Source organism: Raphanus sativus, chromosome 8, assembly GCF_000801105.2.
Source record: "Raphanus sativus cultivar WK10039 chromosome 8, ASM80110v3, whole genome shotgun sequence".
Taxonomy (NCBI): domain Eukaryota; kingdom Viridiplantae; phylum Streptophyta; class Magnoliopsida; order Brassicales; family Brassicaceae; genus Raphanus; species Raphanus sativus.
The window spans coordinates 1,079,817-1,103,148 of NC_079518.1; the positions used below are offsets into that span (position 1 = coordinate 1,079,817).

At 36.8% G+C, this 23,332-nt stretch overlaps 6 protein-coding genes and 1 long non-coding RNA gene across 9 annotated transcripts; 1 reads left to right on the plus strand and 6 right to left on the minus strand.

Annotated features, from left to right (window-relative positions):
• Positions 1-207: 207 nt before the first annotated feature.
• LOC108820802 (uncharacterized protein At1g08160) lies at positions 208-1,049 on the minus strand. The gene has a single exon (XM_056991647.1). It carries the CDS (start codon positions 1,003-1,005, stop codon positions 376-378), a length of 630 nt encoding a protein of 209 aa, XP_056847627.1. The 5' UTR covers positions 1,006-1,049; the 3' UTR covers positions 208-375.
• Positions 1,050-2,149: 1,100 nt separating this feature from the next.
• On the plus strand, positions 2,150-2,668 carry LOC108821359 (uncharacterized). The gene is made up of 2 exons (XR_001944533.2): positions 2,150-2,324; positions 2,395-2,668. It is a non-coding gene; the product is annotated as an uncharacterized LOC108821359 (long non-coding RNA).
• Positions 2,669-2,785: 117 nt separating this feature from the next.
• On the minus strand, positions 2,786-3,414 carry LOC108820876 (cyclin-dependent protein kinase inhibitor SMR2). Its single transcript, XM_018593897.2, has one exon. It carries the CDS (start codon positions 3,259-3,261, stop codon positions 2,929-2,931), a length of 333 nt encoding a protein of 110 aa, XP_018449399.1. The 5' UTR covers positions 3,262-3,414; the 3' UTR covers positions 2,786-2,928.
• Positions 3,415-4,330: 916 nt separating this feature from the next.
• On the minus strand, positions 4,331-6,996 carry LOC108822902 (UDP-D-apiose/UDP-D-xylose synthase 2). The gene is made up of 9 exons (XM_018596102.2): positions 6,627-6,996; positions 6,311-6,403; positions 6,113-6,220; positions 5,568-5,682; positions 5,352-5,485; positions 5,172-5,273; positions 4,990-5,082; positions 4,771-4,906; positions 4,331-4,689 (listed from the first exon to the last, which is right to left on the minus strand). The coding sequence occupies exons 1-9, from the start codon at positions 6,903-6,905 to the stop codon at positions 4,577-4,579; spliced, it is 1,173 nt and encodes a 390-aa protein (XP_018451604.1). The 5' UTR covers positions 6,906-6,996; the 3' UTR covers positions 4,331-4,576.
• Positions 6,997-7,639: 643 nt separating this feature from the next.
• LOC108818903 (aspartic proteinase 36) lies at positions 7,640-10,711 on the minus strand. The gene is made up of 10 exons (XM_018591856.2): positions 10,388-10,711; positions 9,983-10,112; positions 9,656-9,900; positions 9,353-9,580; positions 9,063-9,225; positions 8,848-8,921; positions 8,652-8,745; positions 8,203-8,272; positions 8,021-8,092; positions 7,640-7,946 (listed from the first exon to the last, which is right to left on the minus strand). The coding sequence occupies exons 1-10, from the start codon at positions 10,633-10,635 to the stop codon at positions 7,771-7,773; spliced, it is 1,500 nt and encodes a 499-aa protein (XP_018447358.1). The 5' UTR covers positions 10,636-10,711; the 3' UTR covers positions 7,640-7,770.
• Positions 10,712-10,912: 201 nt separating this feature from the next.
• On the minus strand, positions 10,913-13,158 carry LOC108818741 (uncharacterized). Of its 2 annotated transcripts, none has more exons than XM_018591667.2 (8): positions 12,873-13,158; positions 12,740-12,780; positions 12,583-12,646; positions 12,255-12,443; positions 11,970-12,041; positions 11,659-11,834; positions 11,454-11,574; positions 10,913-11,223 (listed from the first exon to the last, which is right to left on the minus strand). In XM_018591667.2, exons 1-7 carry the CDS (start codon positions 13,038-13,040, stop codon positions 11,457-11,459), a joined length of 828 nt encoding a protein of 275 aa, XP_018447169.1. In that variant the 5' UTR covers positions 13,041-13,158; the 3' UTR covers positions 10,913-11,223; positions 11,454-11,456. The 2 variants fall into 2 exon arrangements, with proteins under 2 accessions (XP_018447169.1, XP_018447170.1); XM_018591668.2 differs by having other exon boundaries at positions 12,583-12,651; positions 12,873-12,973.
• LOC108818740 (GABA transporter 1) lies at positions 13,125-22,844 on the minus strand. Of its 2 annotated transcripts, XM_056993260.1 has the most exons (8): positions 22,535-22,844; positions 22,123-22,353; positions 18,417-18,522; positions 17,540-17,718; positions 17,305-17,435; positions 16,994-17,233; positions 16,675-16,703; positions 13,513-13,923 (listed from the first exon to the last, which is right to left on the minus strand). In XM_056993260.1, the coding sequence occupies exons 1-8, from the start codon at positions 22,617-22,619 to the stop codon at positions 13,572-13,574; spliced, it is 1,353 nt and encodes a 450-aa protein (XP_056849240.1). In that variant the 5' UTR covers positions 22,620-22,844; the 3' UTR covers positions 13,513-13,571. The 2 variants fall into 2 exon arrangements, with proteins under 2 accessions (XP_056849241.1, XP_056849240.1); XM_056993261.1 differs by lacking the exons at positions 13,513-13,923; positions 16,675-16,703 and adding an exon at positions 13,125-13,263 and having other exon boundaries at positions 22,535-22,841.
• Between the last annotated feature and the right edge of the window lie 488 nt (positions 22,845-23,332).

The following is a 23,332-nucleotide window of genomic DNA, read 5'->3' on the forward strand; positions in this document are numbered from 1 at the left end:
AGAGTGATTTGGGTGAATCTACATAACTAGAATCATATCTATATAAATATTTATTATTTTAACTTGCTGTTACTAAATGTTGCATTGCAAATTTTTGAATAAAATTTTAAAATTTTTCACAAAAATTGAATAAAATCTTAAACATTTTAAAAAAAAAATAGAATACAATGTAAAACATTTTAAGAAAATAGAAAGAAAGAACAATAATGAAATGTTAAAGACAGATGGAATAAATGCAGACAAGAACAAAAACAAAACAAGAAACTCAAAAAGAAACACACATACATAGACACAATCAATCAAGGGCACATAGCATATTTGGTATACGTATGACGCACGCAAAAGAAATAAATTCAAGTCGATAAGTAAACCAAATTAAAGACGAGTTCGGCACAAAACTCTCTGGAATCCATTTAACGAGTTTGCTGTGACGTTGATCATTATCGGGGTACACACAGCCTTCAACGTACGTCTTCTTGACCTCAAAATCCAAGTCTTGTAGCTCACTCTAGCCGTTATATACACTTCCATTTCAACCACCCCTTTAGTCGTTTCAGCCCTCAAGTCCTTAGCATTAAACTTAGACAATGCCACGTTGTGCGACACAAGCTGGGTCTCAATCCTTGTGTCGTTCTTTGGATGCTGCTTGAAGGCAGGGATCTCCTTGTGAGCCACGGACTGGTTATGGTGAGCCGTGGAGATGCGCATGGAGTGGTATCTCACGGAGACATGTTTCTCAGGGTTGTATGATTTGATCACATAGTTGAACTTGGCGCTAATGTGATCGTCCTTGGCAATGGCAAAGTCTTGGATCGACGCAGCTTCTACCGTGTAGACTAGTCGCTTAGGCCTGAGGGTGAGGTATGTGATCAATATGGCGAGACCCACAAGGAGTCCTAAAAGGATGAGGGCGACGATGATGCATAGGACGGGGTTCAGTCCTCTAGCAGGCAGGGCTTGATGATGTGGTTGTGTTCGTCTAGGTGGTGGGTTTGGAGGAACCATTTTGTCAGAGAGTATATAACTTGATTGTTAGAAAAAGATAGAGGGTAAAGATTATTTTGATTGTTTTGCTATGGTTTCATACATTTATATATAAGGAGAGTAACACCGATAATTAGATTCTTTGCCTTTGTGTAAGGATTAGTCCCAAAACTCTTCATCTAAAATTCTTAATTATTTGGTTACTTGTGAATAAATCAAGAAATCTTAGAAGCTGGAAGATTCTTGCTTTTTGCTTGTTTATTCTTTACTTTTATTTTATATTTATTTGCTTCTTCTTGTAATGTTGTCGCTCGAACTTCGAATGTTTATAACTATCCAAAACATATCATTTTCCTTTCCGATTTGCATTCTTGAAGAGAAAGATAGACTTCCACCCACTTTAGTTAACATCGTTGTGTCGGAAGCCTTTATTCCTTTCCCAAAATGTGTAAAAGAAATAATGATAACAAGAAACCAAATTGTGTTTTTTTAGTTATTTTACAGTGACTATGAGAAAACCGCTATACATTTTCTAAAATGATGGAACTCGATCAACGGTCTTAAACCACATTTCGGATTCTTTATACACTCAAATAAACCAATGGGCCACACGCTCTTGGTACACGAGGCGTGTTTACCTAACAATCACCACTAATGATTGCGTTAAGCTCATAAGATCCATTAGAGTAAAAACATTTGTAGCATATATGTACGATCTTGTTTGTGTTTGTAAAAGATAATGGGATAGGAAAAGTTTAAAGTAACAAAAAAGTGGTCATTGCATGCTGAGCATTGCAGAATTTGGTCGCCGGATATCCCTTGGAAGATCCTTTCTCCTTCACCTTCTCCACCAGGAACTATATATTGCATATAATTGATATATATGCATTGTAAAAATGGATGTGTTTATTTATAGATTTGTATGTGTTTTTGTATATATAGACTTATATACCATATAAACATAGACATAGCATGCATACATGCAAAAATGTCTATAAGCAACACCAAAAGGAATATTCCATTAGTTATCCGATTCGTTGTAATATATCGCAGAATTTTTAGGAAATAAAATAAAAAAATATTTCACTTCAACTATGTTTATTCTTGCTGAGTTGATTTTGTACTTATTACAGAAACATACTTTATAGTACAAAGAGCATGTGTCATCACTTTGCACTTACTCTTGTTCAAGTTTCACTTACTCGTTTCACATGCACTTTCTATATATATATATAATAACCTTCTTCATATACCTTTCACAATCGTCATCTCTCACCTCTGAAAGCATGACTAACAACAAGAGCAAGCACGAGGCAATACCTCAAGACAAAGATCTTCCGGTTAGTTGTTTAATGATTATTTTGATTATGATTATGTCTTCTTCTAATCTTGTCGTGAACCAATTATAAGGGATCACCGGAAGATCGTACATGAGTATGATGAACTTGGGCGAGAGGAGAGATCGAGAAGTTGACCAAGTTGAAAACATAGGTCTTCTTGGTCAACGGTAGCCACACTAGTCCCATTATGTATCTTTCTCTCTGACCGGGCAATTTCGGAATCTTTGGCAATGTTTCTCTGGGTATCTATTTTTGTTACTGTTTCTTGTCTATCGGTTTGTAGTAAATCTTCTTGTTATCGTTTTGTGAACGGAATATATATTTTATAATGCTTTTTTTTTCTTCGACGAGCTGATGACAATAGTATATAATCTCATATATCATTGTTAGTTTTTTATTGCTAAATTCTAGGAACAAAAAATCCATACAATATTTTGAGACATGAGGATCAAACTGTAAGAGACATAATAAACAAAGTCGATATATATAGGGATATATAAGTTCTGTACACAAACAGAGTGAAAGTTATATAGGTAATAAAAAGTGATCGAAAACGATGTTAAAGCGAAGAAGAAACACGTACAAGAGATACAACAGCAAAGATTCAAGCGCTATTACTTCTCCGTTTCTTGCGGACATGGTTAGGGTTATGAACAAAGAAAGTCTCTACCTCGTGGCTACCGACGTCGGTGGCTTCGAAGAACCGAAGATCTTTGGACAATCTTTTCTTCTTTGTAAGAGAAATCTCACGGGGTCGCTTTCTTGGAGCCGGAGGACAAGTCTCCAACTCGGGAATCTTGTGATCACTTGAAGTTGGTGTAGACAGAGATCCTAACAACACTTCTTTCTTCTTCGATTCTTCCTCTTCTTCCTCTTGGTTTATGGGTTTCTGTTCTTCTACTTTTGCTTCTTCTAGGGGCTCGAGAACCTTAGACATGGTCACATGGATGTATAATGCGAAAGTTTCGTGTGGTTATTTACCTTCTAAAAGGGAATAAATATTAATTTTTGGATCTATAAAGTGATAGGCAGAGAGAGAAATAAAGGTGTGATTAAAGGGAGTGTATTCTGCGAAATGTCCATGTACTATAGTACTGAATGAATGAATATTCGGACATTCAATGTTTTTTGTGCAACTTTTCAACTGCAGGACCATTAGTTAGTTAAATTACTTTCTACATAGTTGCAGAATTAATGTCATTTGCAATTTTCGTTAGTTAAACAAGAAAAATGAACACTTGATTAGTTGAAATTTTAAAAAACTTATCCACCAGAATAAATCGCAGTGTGTCACATCATTCTTCAATGCTACATGTCTCTAAATACGTACAAATGCTTGGCATAGGATACCCATTACATCGCTTAAAAAATATAATATTTCATATTATGTGTCTACTTTCCGACTTTCCTTGGACTTATTCGCTGCATCTCAGCCTAATACTTTAGCCAATCAGATATGGCCATGTCATCCTCCACTTGGGTTAGTTTGATATTGGGTTCTATTGGTAAACTGATCAGGATTGGGCTTATATAGTTCTTTTTTCTTCTCTTGCAACTTCAAGATCAACCCATTTACACAAATATTTTCATTCGATAACAAGGATCACTAAAGAGAGTATGTTTCTGGTATGGGATGTTTCTTTTTCTTTTTTTTGGTGGAAAATAGAAGGAAATTTTTATTTTCTGAGAGAAAGTAAGTGTTTAATTTCTTTTTCTCACAAAAGATGATTGCATAGATAGATCATAGAAGAGAAAATGGTCCAACCAGCCCACAGTGAGCGCAATACAATGATACAATAATCTAACTGGACAACATTCAGAAGGACCTAATCCTACAAAACAGAGCTGAATCTTTCATTATCAACAAATACACACTCGCTAAGCAAAGTGGTTCACCCGAAGCCACGTAAGATTAGTGTGCTCTGTGCATTTTTTCTTGTTTCATATCAGATGCCAAACTTGGGAGTTGGGAATCCTCCAGAGAGATGTAACATATAAATGCTAAAAGTTTTAAACAAACCATTCTCTTTTTTTTAGTTGTTTTTGGGGACAAATACAAAGATATAAAGCTTCAACAACGAACTCAAAAACATTAACAGTAATACTCTATATAACAATAAAACCTTAACTAGAACCAACCACCATATGATATATCATTCGCTTAGAGTGAGTGGCCTATTAAGGGAAATATTGTGTAAAAACAAAAATAATGGAAATAGTAGCCGCCAAATGGTTCGAGGTGATGATGACCTCTAAGATGCGACTGGTTTTGAAGTGGCCTTCTTAACAGCTTCAGCATAGGTCCTGTGCTGGTATGTTAAGGTCGACTCAAGCAAGTCCCAAAGAGATGTCTTCGGGTTCCATCCTAATTATCAGAAAACAGTTTTTGTTTGGTTATGTTTGAAGAGACAAAGCAGGTCAGTAAAAAACAAAGAGGAAATCTTACCAAGTTGACGGTTGATGATGGTCATGTCTGGGATTCTCTTGTCGCTGTCATCATAACCTTCTCCATAGAATTCTTTGGAGCTCACATCTATAGTTGGACTCTCTATAGCCGTCTCTCCACTCACTTTTGAGTAGACCTGTCCATTTTTTTTTGTTTTCCCAGGGCATTTGAGTATCGAAAATCAATCAGATTCTCTTATATGTGAACAAGTTTTCTCACCTTAGTCATCATTTCCGCAAGCTGCCTTACTGTCACTTCATTGTTTGGGTTTCCTACATTGAAGATATGCCCATTGGCTCTCTCTGGGTTTTCCTGTTAAAACAAAAAATTCAGATGCAACTTCTTTGACAGCATGCAACAAACGAGATGCTAATAGGGATAAACAATGAAATGCAACTCACAATCATCAAGAGGACAGCTTCAATGGCATCTTTGATGTAGATGAAGGTTCTCTGTGATTCTCCACCATCCACAAGCTTGAGAGGCTCACGCCTCAGAAGGTTCTGAATATACCCCAAAAATTTGGAAATGTTAAACAGAGCCAATAAGAGAAGGCATGTTAAACTGAGCCTGTAACTTACGTTGCTGAAGCACGCGAGGACACGAGGGACACCCTCGCTGGGACCATCAATGCCAGGGATGAAATCCATCCTAGGTCCAATCCAGTTAAACGGTCTCACAATGGTGAACTCAAGTCCGTTCTCAGCACCCTCAGCTGCAATCACAAACAAAAGAAAATGAGAGAACCTGCCTCTATGTACATTGAATATGCTTATCATGTAAGAAAAACCGCGTACCGTAGACAAGTCTCTCAATCAGTTGCTTAGCACAAGCATATGACCACCTCTGCTTCTCAATAGAACCAAAAATGCAAGGAGACGTATCTTCTTTGAGTACATAAAAATCAGGATCCTGAGAAAAAAAAAACAAGAAGATCATCATTTGTGAGTAGTGAAAACATTAAAAATACAGAGACAGAAGTCGTAACAATAACTAACTTTTACTTTACATGAGAAAACTAAGCAGAAAAAAAAAACTCCTCAGGTAGTAGTAGTTGGGGATCAAAGCAAAGCCATCTCAGATAATTGCATGAAAATAAACTACATTTTCTCAAACTAAAGGGGATAGTGATAGGCTCAGAACTAGTTCACTCTCACTCTACTCTCTGAATCGAGTTTAAAAAGTCTAAACACAACACAATATCAAAATTCTGAATCCATATTCAGTGAATGTGCTACTGTACAAATAACATACAGTTTCTTAATCCGCTTGACAACCACATTCAGCAGAAGGCGATGCTTAACACAAAATGACATGATCGGAGTGAAAAAAAAATCCAGACCTGACGCAGAGGATGATCCTTTGGAAGAAAGCTACCAATAGTTTTCCCATAGACTTCACAAGTGGAGAAATGAATAAGACGCTTGTTGTTCTCAGAGCAGTACTTAACCTGCATTCACCACCTCAATGTCACACAAACTAATGTATGGTACAGAGTATAAACATATCTGAAGAGAGAAGACGAAAGCAAAATACATACCACAGGGAGAGCGTCGATGAAATTGCTGTAGATAGTGTCAAGAGGACGCGTATTGTAATCCGCTGGCGTACAGATCGCCGCGAGATTGATCGTCTGCAACGCAAAACAAACAAACAAACACATTCACAATCTCGAGGAAGACAACGCATCGATAACATACATATACAAATGATTGAGAGAAGCATGACGGCTACGTAATTTGAAATCCAATTCTCAATAATGAATCAGATCTGAGTGCGTAATCATCAAATTGCACAAACCATCACAAAATCGCTACAGTGCGGCTTCACAATCAGCATTACGGAGAAGAGATTACCAGATCTGCCATCTTGACGAGCCCCTCGAGCCTGGAATCATGCTTGATGTTGATGCGGTGGAACTGGATCCTCTCGGCCCACTCGGAGGTGTCAGGCTCGAGGAGGTGCTTGATCTTGTCGTTGTAGACGTCGAGCGCGAGCACCTTGTGCGGGGTCTCGTTCAGGAGCTTCTCGCAGAGGTGAGAGCCGATGAATCCGCCGGCGCCGATCATGCAGATCGTGAGCGGCTTGATCGGTTTGCCGTCCAGATCCAATCTAACGGCCGCCCCGTTCGCCATTGTTTGTTTGTCGGTGGAAGGGAAAGAATCGGAGGAGAAGAGTGGTGTATAGAAACGCGTGGATCTGTCGCACGCTACAAAAAGATAACAAGGGAGTGATATTTAAAGGCATGTGGATATGAAGGTTGGCCATTACGTTCGTCGGTAGCAAAATCTACGTGGAATTAATCAACTAATGTAGACATAAAAAGGTTTTCGTTAGTGCGTCATATTCTATTTTACTCAATTATTTTTTCTTTGTATATGATGGATGATTGTTCACGTGAAAGAAAAAAATTCAAGTTTTGAATCTAAAGATTAGTGTGTTAATAAGCTTTGATCATTTCAGTTTTTGACTAGATCTTGACTCTGCGCTGTATATTAATTAGTATTGATTTTCTACATTATACAGTGCACTTAATAATAAATAAATGATGGTGTATTATTGTTTTTTACATCGCATTATTGTTTGTGTATAGTAACCATGGACTGCACATTTATATACGTTTACACCACGCAGTACACAGACAACATCTTCTGTGACAAATTTGTATTTATTCAAATATATTCTGGATTATTAGAGAAGAAGAGTAGTCGACAGAAGAATAACTTTGTAAAAACTATTGTTATACTTTCTCAAAGTTGACAAAAAAATACTTTCTCAAAAAAAAAAAAAACTTTTGTTACAAAAGTAAGCATAAATATTTTGTTGAAAAAATGCTGAAACTGACGGTGGAAGTTTCCTAACTCATGAGTAAGAATTAATTAGTAGTTCATTTTTATATATGTGATAATGTTACAACAATAAGCTTTGTTCTTTTCTGAGACTTAGCTTTTCAGGAAAAAAAAGAGTTAAGACCTCTACATGGCAGTGAATGCTAGAAAGCTACAAGAAATGGAAGTTACGAGAGAGCAAAAGATGGAGAAGGAAAGCTACTTGTAACAAGAACAAGTGATAACAATAATTACTCTCTGAGCTGCTGTTCTCTCTCCACTGCCCTGTGTTTATTACGTCTTTGCTTCTTCCTCCTCCTGTCGCGGAAACGTTCACCTCCAGAGAACCTGTAACGTAATCAATCTCTCCATCATACTCTTGTAATGTATGGTGGGATATTATATAAATCAACCAGACTCACAGTCGTATACTGCCCATCCAATCCGTTGGCGAACAAGATCGTAGACCACCACTTTGTCTTTAAGAACCAAATCTGCAAAAGCAATCCAGAGCCAGGATGAACCCATTTGAGAAAAAAAAAAAATTGTAATGTTATCAGCTTAACTTGATCGAGTTACTAAAAAAATAACGAGTCTTTATTACCTCCAAGAATCGTTATACGACGAGGCTGCTGCGATCTCTGGAAACCAATGCACCAGATTGAACTTCCTGACTGAGCAAATGATAAGCAACCAACAATATATAAAACTTTTTTTGTTTGATAGCGAAGGGCTGAAGACGAGTAGAACTATATCTATAGAGTAACTTGCATGCTTAAGTGAATATTTAGAACTCATTACAACCAATCATGACCATCCCAAAGCCTAGATTTCCCATTTTACTTAGGTGCTGATTCGAGTTTGTCTTTAAAGCCCCCACTAGTGGCTCTCTCAGTCTCACAAACTCATAACAGATGTAACCTGCTAGATTCAATCCTAGTCTAGATACAGTATAACTGTAGCTAAGAGTTGCGCAGCTAAAACTTTTTTCAAAGCTTATCACTGCCAACATTACAAGACAGCTTATGAAGTAGTGTATTAACATATGCTTACACTAGAAAACATCTGAAGATAGTCACGAGGGGTCAAGACCATTGATGCACCACCAGCGAAGCTCAAACTAACTTCAGGAAAGACATCAACGGCACTGCAACATTGATTCAAAATATTTATTTTTTTTTAGCAGTTAAACATTTTGAGAGGTAACAGCTCTTTTATATATACAAGCACATGAGAGGAGGAGCTTTACCCAGATGTGATATCAAAGCACTGGTAACTCTCATATGTAATGGGACGCCCGTACTGTGAAACAGCACTTGCAATCTGCAGGTTTGAACGGTTTATAAAAATCTTCTTTCTTGTCAAGAAATAAACTTCAACAATAGCAAAAACTAGACTGAATAATGCATATATAACGATTTGGTGATTGGAAAATGAACTGAGGAAGAAAAAAAACACACTCACAGCTTGGATGAATGGATTATAAGCTTCATCGGGAAGATAAGCAAGAGTGGTCCCTGTATCAATTATCGTCCCATCACCAGTGGCTATTGTGAAAACAGATGGATCAATCGGTAATATCTGATTGTTCACAGCAATGCTCTGCAGGTTCACATTATAATGTAGCCTGAAATGTTTATTTTCTGAATCAAGACATGTGGTATATATATATATTCTAGTTTTACTATTCCAAGCTAAACAAACAATCATTTTATCTTCGTAGGTTCACCTAAATAGGATTTTGAGAAACTCACTGTGATGGAACAAGAGGAGTATAGACAGTATCCGGTCTCTTGATCTGACCTAGAACCATTACACCTCCACCGTTACTATCTCCCTTAAGACAATGCGAGAACACTCGTGGTGCGAGTCCTTGCGTAGCAAGCTGTGAAACTACAGATAAACTCCCCTGGCCTAACCCAAATATGCCATCAACTGCTCTCCTAGGCCTCTGTAAATCTCCGGTTTGTAAATTGCTACACCTGTTTGTCAATATTCAAGATAATCATCACATATGATGATGGAAACACCAGCGCATATTGTGGCTGTTAGCTTACCCGAATACGAAGGGAGCAGAGGAATTAATAGCCAAAGTACTTGTAATGACAGTATCAAAGGACATGAAATCAGAGATGTAGTAACCAGAAGTGCCGCTTCCATCACCATACTTGAACGCATAGGAGCAGAGGTTGTTAGGAGAACAGCCAGATTCTGACTCGAAATTGGAGTAACATCTCTTGTCTGAACACGAAACCATGGAAGCTGAGGATGAAGATCCAGGATCAAAGAAACTCAGCTGAATCTGGAAACAGAAAAGAGAGTTAAAACAAGTGATCATGCAGAAAATGTTCCCAAAAAAAATGCTAATGAGAAAGTATATATACTTGGAGTTCACTAGTCTTGGGGCAGCCGTTGCAGGAAGCGCAGGTAACCCATAAAACATCACTTCCCGTGTCGATTTGAACATTGAACTCTCTTGGGGGTGTCCCGAGTTTAACCTTTGTATAGTAAAGTCTGTCATGAAAAGCAAAACAACAGCAAGTATAAATCAAGAACTCTAATAAAGGGAAAGGACAAGAGAATCAAAGACATTCCACAAGCCATAACAAAGTTCATTTATTTATAACTACATCTGATGAAAAATCTTTTTAAGACATATTTAGTTCATGCTATTCAGTTTGGTCCGAATACTGTACTAAGCGAATTCCAATTTAAAAAGTGCATTTAATAAATAAAGATTTAAAAAAAAAACGAAATCTAAAAGTGGATAAGCAGATGGGTAGTATTACCCAACGAGAAACGGATCGGAGGCTCCGTAAACCGGAAAATCAACAACTCCGCCGACGGGAGACTGCAGCAACCGTCCATGGCGAGCTGAATCAAAAGCTCTGAGCTCAGCCAGACTAAGCTCATGGCTCGGCGGAATCAATCTCTCTAGCTTGAGAACCGAGTCCGAGCCGCAAACCATGATTGTCGCAGCATGTAGAAACAGAGCAGCGGCGATGATGATTACTCCAGAAGGAGAATCCACCGCCATTTCTCGAGTTCGAACTTAGGAGAGAGAGGGAGATAGAGAGAGAAAGCTGCCAAGCGAACGTTCTGATATTATTCTGATGACAGTTAATAAAGTTTTCACCTTTTTTTTTTGGTCAAAAAAGTTTTCACGGGTCCTGCTTGTCGCAAAATAAATTTAAGCGAATTTGCGCTCGATAACCGTAGCTTTGCATAGATAATCATTTTTATTTTGAGTAAAAATGAAAATAGATAAATACTGAAATATACTACTATTTTAAATTTTAGCAAAATAAAATATATAACTCCCACGAAGAATGTTGGTCTTTATTCTTTTTACTCTAATTGTATAAGACAAAGTTTTTGGCCATTAGGTGGTGTTCTCATAATGAATACAACAAAAGTATCTGAAAGAGAAAGAACTGAAGAGTGCTCTCTTTTAGTCTTTGAACACCAATATAGATTGGAAGATAGGATTCTCTGTTGCCTTTGAATATGGCGATAACACTAATCCAATCAGAACAAGGAATAAGAGAGAGTTTATTTTCTTCTGGAAGCCCTTCTGTAAAGGAGCAATTGTCTTTTTGAGACATCCTCTGGTTCAAGCAGTGATCTGGACATGTTAAGAAACAATATCAGCAAAGGTGCTTGAAACGATGTTTGATCATATAAACTTTTCTACCTCTTCACTAATAACAGATTCCATTGGAAAATATAAAAAATATTTCTGACAGTATTGAATATGGTGATACCAAAACAAGTGCTTTCTACAGTGAACGTTTATCTCCTTAAGCCATGATTCAAAAGGCTTAGGAGAGAGAGAGAGGGATCAGTTTTGGTTACCTCTCATTGATCTTTCAAGAGAAGTGAGGTGCAAGAGAGAAGTTGAGATACTTCCTCTGGAGTTGCTGTTCCAAAGCCTTGCCATCTTATTCTCCCGGATTTGTCGAGTAGGAGAATGTACCTGAAACATGTAAAAGAATGTGCAAAATAGTGAATGACTCTATTATGCCCTTCTTAACTTGGTGAAGTGGGAGACTTTGTGTACCCGGTGAGAAGGTTCAGAACTTTCATTTGCTTTCTGAAGTGATAATGGTCCCCAAATGAGTAAACAACCTGCCTCTGGAGGATACTGTTCTCGCTGTTGTTCGGTTTTTGCAAGACTCGGAGAAGTAGTTTCTTTATGGGAGCTAACCCCAGCAGCCATTTGTCTATAAACGAAACCTGTAATTGCAAGAAAAACAAAGTTTTCCTGAAGAAACTGGAGAAGAAACAGCTGCCAAGAAGAAAAAAAAAGAGAGACTAGCGTATATTCTGAAGTCTGATTATGAATAGAACAAAACGATTGTGGATCAGTACCTCGAACAACTGAAGATCTTTCCTGTCGCCAAACGATTTAATAAATGGTTTGCTCCACGAGCTGATCATTTCCTGTCGAATAAAGCAAGAATTATCAGACAAGCTGTATATATAAGTTCATACTTATAGTCCTTCACCACTTAACATTTTAGCGTGCAACTATTACTTAATAAGTTTAACAAGTAACACTTCCATTAACGTTACAAATCTTCTCAAAAACGCTAGCCAAAACTACTTTCTTAGTTAGTTCCATTAAATTATACAACAAGGTGGAAGCGTTTGTACCTGAGAGCTAGCTCGGAAAGACAGACACACCAACGTCACCTTAGGAACAGCCAAACTCTCTTTATCAACCTCGTTGCTGTTGGAAGTAATAGGCAGCTTCATGCTTTTTCCATTAGAGAAAGTCACTGCTAACACCGGAAACTTCATGGCAGACGCAGCAGGAATCAAAGTCTCACTAGCAGCAGCTATCTGCAAAGAAAGAAAAAAAAAACATCAAATGACAAGATAATGAAAAGGATCCATAGAGGGCTAGCTAAGCTACATCATCTACTAAATCATGCACAGCTAAGTAATAACAGAGAAAGAAAGAGTCTGACATAATAATTACCTTACCGCCATGTTCCTTGAACTCTTTCATATCAGCAAAGTATCCCCGATTCATCTCATCATTACTGCCCTAAATCACAATCATAATTTTAACTTCTCATTGAACTAAACACTAAAAAGGATTCGAATCTGAATCAAAAGGAGGAAGCTTTGCTTACAGTCTAGCACGTTCGTCCTCGATTGCTTTCTTGTTCCCAAACTGCACACAAAGCCCAAAGAAAAAACATCGAAAAGGTTTTAAAAAAAACATAATATCTCGAAATTGAGAATTAAACTTCCTCGAAGTAGTACCTGATAGAAGTCGAGGAACGAGCGGGTGGTTGATCGAAGAGCTGGTATTTGCTGCGAAGGGAGAGCGTCGTGGCGAGTGAAATTGAAAAGGACTTGATGCGAGAGAGCAGAAGAGACTGATCTACATTTCTGCTTCAGGAGTCGATTCAAGGTCGTCGTCGTCGCCATTGAGCTTAAACCCTATTTGGTGAAAGCCGCTTAGGGGGAACTGTCTTCTTGTTGTTAAAAGCTTCAAGACGAGACGAGACGAGAGACACTATAACCTGAACCAACTATTTCTCGGCTAACCCTGATTAAACCGATATTTTACTTCCCGGTTTAGACATCTCCGGTTTGGGGATATCCAATAAGATAATTAATACATCGGATTCATGTATTTTTTTTATCTTGTCTGTTAAAACAAAAGTGGATATTCACTACAAATCAGTTATCATTTATTTGATCTAATAATATATTATTTCTAATATAACAATCTACTCTTATAAAACCGGATTGGTTAACAAAGACATATTTGATTCCTAAATAAATTATAACAAATGTTGAATGAAGCCTACTTTTATGTGATGTATGTGTCTAGTCTACATGAACGAATGAATTATCAAAAATTGATTTCTCAATATTCCTTTTCAATTGTATACAGTACAAGAAAAGGTTTATTTATACTTTTAACAGCAATAACCTCACTTTGTTTTAAATGTTTTATACATCCGCAAACAGTTTATACGTTTTGGCATCAAGAACAATCTGCCTAACTGCCGCGACCATAGCAATCACCCCTAAGCAAGAAAACACCACAGCGATTACAGTGTTGATCCAAAAAATGAAACTTTTCTTAGATGGCTTGAACGTGAAGTTGAAAAACACCACGGGTAGAACAAAGTCTAGAGGCATGAAACCAAAAGCACCTAGCAACGAGTTTATATCTCCAAAAAATGGAAGCATTGCTGCAAAAACTGTAGCCACCACGACAAAGAGGGAACGGGCGGCTAGTCGAGGGATGACATTTCGGACAGAGAACTCTTTCTTCGTTGGATCGCTAAAAGCACTTTCCAAAATATCGTTTATGCCACGCGTAAGTGCCACGCGCCCCCAATTCAGCGAACAGAAAGGCGAAACCTAGAAATTTCAAGCTTTAGATTCTCGACGACCTAGCCTTACCGGAGTCGTCGCCGGCGCCGTCTCGTATCTTACCAGACGGATCTCTCTTTTTATGGCTGCTTGTCCTACTTCTTCCTCTTCCATGGATACTGACAGAGATGAATCGCAGAGTACGCCAAAGTCCTCCGACGTTGTCTCTGGTATTGAATCCGACCTGCAACATGTCTCTCTTCCGGATCCTCGCTGGCCATATCTTGGACGATGGTCAGCTAATCAAAAAGCTGTCTCCCCAATGTTACCATTCTCGTCGGAGGAAGAATCTCATGCCGCTGCTCCCTCTGCAACCATCGCTCTTCCTCCTGTAACTACAGACCCACCTCCTTCATCTGTAGCAGTCGAACCTCCTCCTGCGTGTGAAATCGCAGACACTTCGGCTTCTGTAACCATCAACCTTCCGTCTGCGCTTCTCATCGAATCTGCGCCTCTCACCGATGAACTCATTGATGTTAATGAGGAAGCACTACCACTGGTATCTACTGGTCATGATGAAGTTTCTGAAAAAGGTGATCTTGATGAAGAACCTACAAAAGAAACTGAACATGAACCTCCTTTTTCTTCTCTGACTTCAGAATGTGTTACAGTACCTGTACATGACTCTCCTTCAAAGTCTCTGGCTTCAGTTATCACTGTCATTGCAGATGATGATTCGTCAACTAAGCTATCTCCGTCTGTGATCTTTGACTCACACTCTCATGATGGTAGCTTGAAGGATTCACTTCCTTTAAGCAGTGTTTCACCATCTGTCATGGATGTGCTTCCTCAGTCTGCTTCGATACAGAAACCATCCTCGCTCGGAGTCAAAAACCTACTGCTGCCTGTCCCTGAATCAAATCAGTCGCAGGAAATATCAAGTCTAGAGGTCAATACAACTTCTTCTGACAACGTTGCTCAAGCTAAAGAAACATTTGTCCCATCATTGGGGTCATGGGCCAAACCCCTCTATTTCAAGCCTCCAGCCACTCCTCCCCAACCTAGTACTCCTCGAGACTATGATCCTGCAATTGTTGGGAATCAATTAGCTGCTCTCTGGCCGTCTTTAAATGACGAGATCTTAAACAAGCAACCTAAGGGTAAGTATCCATCTCGTACTTTCCAGCCCCCAATTGAAAAGCTACCACCACCGGAACTAAAAGCGGATGGGAGACTCCGTTTCCCCTGGGCTGCGAGATTAAGTGCTCAGTCGCGAAATCTCTATCGGGCAGCGACACCAACTTACCGCCTTGATGGCACACCTGAGATATCTATTCCTTCGAAAGTGCTTAAGCTTGGTCCAGAGAATAAGGACGAGTATATTATTGGAAAGTTCCATAAATGTGCTCTACCTCCAGGTGGTTTAGTACATGCGGTGGTTAATAAAATCTGGGGAAGAAGTTGTAAGATCAGCTGCAAGAAGCTAGGTGATTCTTCTTTCATGTTCCATATCCCACACCAACCTACTCGTCAATGGGTTATTCAGCGTGGAGTGTGGCACATCGATGATTGTTTACTTTTTGTACTGCCATGGACCCCAGAAGGCTCCTTCAAAATTCCTGAAATCTCCACGCTTCCGGTTTGGGCTAATTTGAAGAACATTCCGGATTGTTGCTATTCTAGATTAGGAATAAGTCATGTTGCTTCAGGACTTGGAGAACCTATCCTTACACATAAACCTCGACTTGATCCTACTAGTATGGGCGAGGCAAAGGTTTTAGTTGAGATGGAGCTTGATAGAGACTTTCCGAAACTTATTGCCCTTGATGATAAGCAAGGTAACATCTTCCTTGTTAATGTTGAGTACACATGGATTCCATCTATGTGTGAGAGATGTGGTAATCTAGGACACAAAGCAAAGAGGTGTCTCTTACCTTCTTCGACTGCTCATGTTTCCATCTCCGCATCAGTTCCAACAAACACTAGCTCTGATGTTCCTGTTGTAGATATTGATACTATTTTGCAACAAAAAGATAATGTTGACTACTCCGCACCAACTATTCAGCAAAATGAGCTACATGTCAATGGGAAAACTTCCCTACCAACTGAATATGATGGTGCCCATGAGCCTGAGAAACATACCACAGAGATTGAAGGTATCTTAGCTGAATTAGAAGCTACTCCTACTTTTCAACAGGAGAACCCGACTGCTTCGCCAAACTTTACCCCCACTTTACCCATATTAGTAGATTTACAATCTGCTCCCACTACAACATCTATTATGGAGTCATCTCCATCAACCGTTATCAGCACTGAGGTTAGTGAAACTTTAGTCGTTGATCCTTTAGCCACAACACATCCATCTTTTGCATTTGAGAGTCCTGCTCAGTTCAAAGGATCTAGAGATGTGGCAGTGGATGAAGATGGGACCGAGCTTCCTAGCTCGCTCAGCTTGACAAGAGGTGGGAGGGAAACTAAACCCCCTACTAAATACCAAGACATGGAATGGAAAACGGTTCGAGGGAGAGGGAAACGTGGCCGCCGAGGTCGTGGTTCTTATCACTAGTTATTGTTTTTCATTGTAGTGTTGGTTATTCTAGTCTCAACCTGTTGTTTCATTGGTTGAGATTCTATCTTTCATGAAACTTGTTTCATGCAAACTTTATCAAACTATAAGACTCATGTCTTAGCTTGTAATGTTTAATGTTTTTAATACGAAAGCCTTTTTTCAAAAAAAATATCGTTTATAGGTTGTAAATACACCTGCATAAATAAAAAGATATAGTGTGAAATGATTAACGTTAGTCAAAGCCAGTTTTTGAACAAAAAAAAAAAGTCAAAGCTGGTTTTGGGTACAGCAGAACGAAATATTTGTTTCCCCCCCCCCCCCCCCCCCAAAAAAAAAAATTAAAGAGCTATATATAATACATAGATCGGATAGTCTTTAAATTATCGATTTTTAATTAAAGATCAACGTAAGAATATATATTGCCCTTCTAAATTATAGATCTGACCCTGAGGTTAATGTGTAATGACGTGTAATATATACTTACCACAGCAACGGCCGAGAGTTGCAGGACGGTGAAGAGGTTGATGAGAAAAATGAACCATGTAGGAACTAAGTAATGGTTTGTCTCAGGATTCAAGAAGTTGGTGAAGATGAGTCCATTGGCTTGGTTACCAAACGCCCAGTATCCTGAGATGGCTACAACAAAGAATGTCACTATCACTACTGTGTAACACATACATAATCCTTTAAACATTTTTCCTTTTACTGGTGCCGCCAATGTTGCCTGCATTTCATAACGAAAAGATTAATTCATATATTAAATAGTATGTGATAAGAATAGTTCATATATGAAACCTGAATTTCTGGTATAATGCCATTGCCGTATGTAGTAGCAATGATAGCCATAGCATTAAAGATCCCAAACACTTGGGTTTCCTTGTCACCAACTATTGCATAATCCTTCTCCGGTCCATTTGATTTATTTCCTGACATTTTTTAAAAAATATTGGTGAATTAATCCACATTTTGACCTGGTTAAAACAGTCTATACATTTGTATTCAAGATTAAAGAGTAATAGGTTTGGTGTACCAATAATAATGGATGCAGCAGCGGCTAAAGCACTGTAGAGAAGGCATAGGACGAGGGAGAAGAAGTTGATGTGACGTAGAGAATGAAAAGATGGAATTTGTGCCAAAACCAAGAGTAAGCCTCCAAAGAGAATCACAAACTCAAAGAGCTTCATTTCACCGTTTGGCTCCATAACCAGGTACATTGCTAGGGGTGGGCACTTTACCCGATACCCGAAGTGGCACCCGAACCCGACCCGAAAAACCTGAACCGAAATCCGAACCGAAGTAGCAAAATACCCGAACGGGTATTGAATTATAAGAGATTAGATATCCGAACCCGAACGGGTAATACCCGAACCCGAATGGATATCCGAAAATAACCGAACTTATGTACTATTAACCATATATTCATAGTTTACTTCTCTAATTTTATTCAAAATACTTATATTAATTATGCACATGGTTTAAAATTAGATAATATACATATAATTGCAAGAAAAGTGATTTTTTGCTCACTTAAAATGCTTAATATGCATGTCCAAATTTTAGTTTCATGCATTAACAAAAGCTACAGCTAAAATTTTAAAACAATAATCAAATTAGTGTATTTTAAGATTTTACTTCAAATCATTCAATGTATTAAAAATAAAATATCAGTTAAGTAAAATTTATATTTTTTAAAAGAAAAAAACTTGAGAAATGAAGAAGTTAATTTTTTTTGCAAAATTTAAATATCCGAAAACCTGACCCGAAATAACCGAACCCGAACTAAAAATACCCGAACCCGACCCGAAGTACAGAAATACCCGAACGGGTTTTATACTCCTATACCGAAATACCCGAAAATCCGAAATACCCGATCCGAACCCGAACGGGTATCCGAACGCCCACCCCTATACATTGCCTTGAGGCACTGGCCTCCCAAGAGAGCATTGGCGATAACCACACCATAGCAAACAGCCATTTGTATTGGTCCCACGTAGTACCTTCCCCATTTTGGCCCTTTACGTTACATATCATCAAAGTTGTTAAGGGGAAACCAAACGTTATAGACACTACAAGAAAAACGGCTTTTATTAGCGGACGAAAAACGCTATCTATCGATACGATAGCGGTTTATGAAACGCTCTATCATCGCCCGTCATAATAGTTGAAGCACTTTAGATAGCGGTTTTTTGCATTGCTATCTTATTGTGATATATTATAGCGTTTTATGGTATGCAATTAAATAGTCTTTGATAGCATTTATTTTTTGTTATTATTTATATTATTGAAAATTAAAAAAATAATATATATATACATATATATATATATATTCGTTTTTCTAAATGTAATATATCAAAATTATAATTTATAAATTAGATTGAATTACAAATGGTTTAGATGGAAAAAAATAAACCAAATAAACCAACTAAACCAAAAACCTAAACCAGAAAACTAAACCTAATTACTAACTACCATATTCTTCGTCTTCTTCATCTTCTACTCAGCCGCCACACCACCACCCATCGCTGTGTCCATCCCGTCGTCCTCCTCCACCATTCATCGCTGTCCTCCTCCTTCTAGTCACCGTCGCGTCCTCCTCCATCATTCATCCCTTATCTCCGCCTCTCTTCTTCTTCCTCTTGCTCAGCTCCACCCTCGCGTCTGTCTTCTCTCCTTCTCTGCATTTCTTCTTCTCCGGTTCTACCTCCACTACCACTGCTAACTTCCGGTTAAGCACAGATTCTCCAGATTCGCCACAAGCACCAAGATCTGTTTCTCTGTTACAAAATCTCAAAAGAAAACTAACAGGAAGCTACGACATAGAGAGAGAGAGAGAGAGAGATCGTAGAAGAGAGATGAGGAGATGAGTTGAATAAAAAAATCTTACAGGAAGCTACGAGAGAGAGAGAGATCGTAGAAGGGAGATGAGGAGATGAGTTGAATAAAAAAAATTGAAGAGAAAAAAGAGGGAGATCGTGAGTTGAATAAAAAAATAAGAGAAAGGAGAGAGAATAATGAATCTAGGCCGTAGGATTAGATCTCATCCAATGGATGAAAAAAGGTTATCCTTGTGCATAAAGATTGAACCAATGAAAAAGAAAGGAGAGGATTAACCAAATAATGATTTATAGCTATGGATTAAAAACATCAATGGTCAAAACTGATCAGTCGAAAATTGTTGTTATTTAATAGTTGTTTAAATATTATAATTTGATTGTTAATTAATTTTATCTATATAAAATTAAATCATCATTCATTTATAAATTTAATGATATATAACTTTAACAAAGTGATTATATTTTATTTTTATGATTTATAATTTAAGATTTTATGTAATAAGTTTTAAAATTTTTGATTTAAAGTTTGGAGTTTATAATAAATGTTTGAATATAGGGTTTGAGGGTTAAAGGGTTTGGATATTGATTTAAGATCTGATGTTAACTTTTGAAAAATATTACTTTTTGAGTTTTATTAAGATTTAAAGTTAAATTAAAGATTTGATGTTAGATATTAGAGTTTAAAGTTTGTGTTTATAGTTTAGGGTTTAATGTATAGGGTATAAAGATTGAAAAAGCCAAACATAGCATTTCAAATTTTAAAATAAAAAAAAAACTTGAATTCAAAGTCAAGATTTGAAGTTATATTACGAAAATATAAGAGTTTTAAGGTTTATATTTAGAGTTTAGTGTTTACAACTTGTTTAGGGTTTAGGGATTTAAAAACCTAAATATAGCGTTTAAATTGTTTTGCTATCAAAAATATGCTATCATAGCGTTTCAAAATATACTACTCTATCATAGCGTTTCCAAAAATACAAGCGCTATCTAAAACTAACGGGTATGTCAACCATAGCAGAAAGCGAAAAAACGCTATCTTGATCTGTTATTAAAACACATTTTTCTTGTAGTGAGAGAACGTTATAGACAAAGCAAACTTTTAATTTAAATTGAGAAATGTTAAAGTATTATTATTTTAGTTATAAACGAAATTTCATTTCTTAAAAGAAATTGAACTATTTGGTAAGATAAGAAGCTTATGGAATTCTAAAAGTTTTTATTTGATAAAATTTTCTCTGTCTCCCCTCTTTTTTCTTTCTACTAGTTTTTTGGCATCATCTTTCCTCTTTTCTTGTTTGTCTTTTTTTAAGTCAATACATGAGATGATTTTATAACAACTCCAATGAAATTAATTTAAGCCAAAAAAACTCCTACGACATCGCTCTAAAAAGCAAGACAAATAGTTGAGAGATGTGTATATATAGCTAACATATAAAATTGATTCCAAAATTGATGGGAGACTTTTCAGTCCGGATTGATAGACGTCACCAAACTTGACAAAAGTCATAAAGCAGTATATAGTATGAAATTAGACGAATCTTAATTAGTATGCATTTATATTTGACGGTTCATATTGTATGTCATCGGCGGAAAATAAACCAAAAAACAAAGATTTAAGTACTTTTTTTTTTGCAAATAAGATTTAAGTACTTCCAAGTTGCATTCCCACCCAAAATTCAAACTTATATAGTCCACATATCTAATCTATTAATTTAGGAATTATCTACTATTTGAAGTTCTCATTTAAATGTTCTATTCTTTCATAGTTGTTGCTAGAATATATCATGCCTCCTATACAATGCAACCTACCAACTTAAATTAAACCAAATCTTAACCAACATAGATTAGTTAAACCTAACCAGTAACACTTTTATAATATTTTTGGTTAATCTCTTAATATAATTAGATCATATAAAACTGAACCACTCTTAAATCAACGAGTTCCATATCATTCCAGACATAAGAGAAAAAATATCCGACCCATTTACAACGTAAGCATACAAAAACCGTGTATGCTTATGCTCATTGATCTTCCAAAAACCAAATAATTGTGGCATAGACCAACATAGGCTCATGTTCGTATCACTAACTTTACTTCCATATATTTACTCTTCACCTACATCATATCACAACATATACACAGTTATGCAAGAACATGATTTTGTTTGTTCAAACAACTAAATAATGGTGACATATGGTCAGTAGATTTTTTAAATATGTTTTTTTATATATTACATTTTACGAAACTATGTGTATAAGTTTTTTTTTGAAAAAAGGCATAACTATGTGTATAAGTTAAAAGATAACAGATGTGACAAGGCAAATTATTATACTAAAAATGAAAGAAGATTAAATACAAACTAATAACAAGTACAACACAAATTATAACACTATTAAATTATATATATATTTAATAAAATATTATATATATGTCTAATATGTATATACATATATTATATATACCATATATTATTAATTGAAATTTGACAAATCAATTTCCGCCCTTTAGGGCGGGTCCTAATCTAATCTAGTATAACCTTAATATAGGGTGTGGATTAAACATTTACTTTTTGGTCCGAAGTGGATGAAAGAAATAATTGTGTTTTGGCCAAAGGTGGATGTAATGATTGAGGCGGTGTGAAGTTCATATAGAACACGCATGTCTATAAGTGCATACCAATTTCAGATTAAAATCTCAAGGAAAAACTTTAATGTAGCTTTTATCCATTTTAGCTAGATTTCTATAATAAAATAACAAGGACGGTCAAAAAATAATTACCGAGGATATGGTGTGCCATGTCTCGGAACCGGAGGTAGCGGTGGCCAAGTGAAGCGTGGTGTTGGAGAGTAAGCGAGAGGAGCGTGTATGAGTAAAACGTGACTGCTGCTCCTCCCACCAAACACGATATCCCGGTGGCCCATCCTAAGAACTTGAAAGCATACGGTAGACTCAGCAGCGGAGGCGCCACTATAGATGTCGTCAGGTGGAATCCGCAGTGCCACCATGTTCCTATTCCCAACACAATTCATTAATCATATTATCTTCATTATTTTATTATATTTTGTCAATTACCATAGACTATATCTGAATACATATGTTGATCTAGCGATGATATTACATGTTTTGATTATCAATTTGAAATGATCTATATAACCGGTACGGATCTATTGCTAATATGTATAACACGCACCTTTAGATTTAAGGACGAAGATGGCACCAGCATCTACCTCTCCCCCTGTTTTTATTCTATTTCCTGAACGCTCTTCTTCGCCCATTTTTTCTTCTTATTGATCGATCTCTCTTCACTTGATGACGAAGTAATTAGCTTTACTCGGGTACTTCCATTTATAAGTCCAGACAGCAGTCTCCACTGTTTGGTCAACGCTCTATAACATCTCTTTACAATAGTTTTTTTTTGGTATAATAATATTTTTCAATAATGCAAAGCTGATTGCACATGAAGATGAACTATGATAATGGTGTTTATATTTACGAAGCTTGGGATTTAGCAATTCAAATCATTGTTTTCTAAAAACTAGGAAGACTTAATCTTATACTGTAATTAGCCAACTATTGATTATAAATATTAAATAAACTTGCCAGATTCAAAAACTATAACATTTTATAAATACTAGATCCCTATCCGCGCTACGCGCGGATTATTTGGTTATATAATTTTCTTTTAAGTTTTATATAAATATATGCTATCATTTGATAAGTTTATCCTAAAGAGTACTAATTTACAAAGTTTGAGCATGGAAAATAGGTAGAGACCTAGTTATCCTTCAATTAATGTTTTGTTGATGTTCTTTTTGACCTTAAACCATATTTACAGCAAATTTTAGACCTATTTACAACACATCTTTCATGAGTTTAATATTTGCAAGAAAAAAAGCGAATTAGTGTTATGATTTTTGAATATATCAAAAAAGTGAAAAAAAATAATAGATATTTATTTCAGAAATTTGTGATTTTACATAGAGAAGTA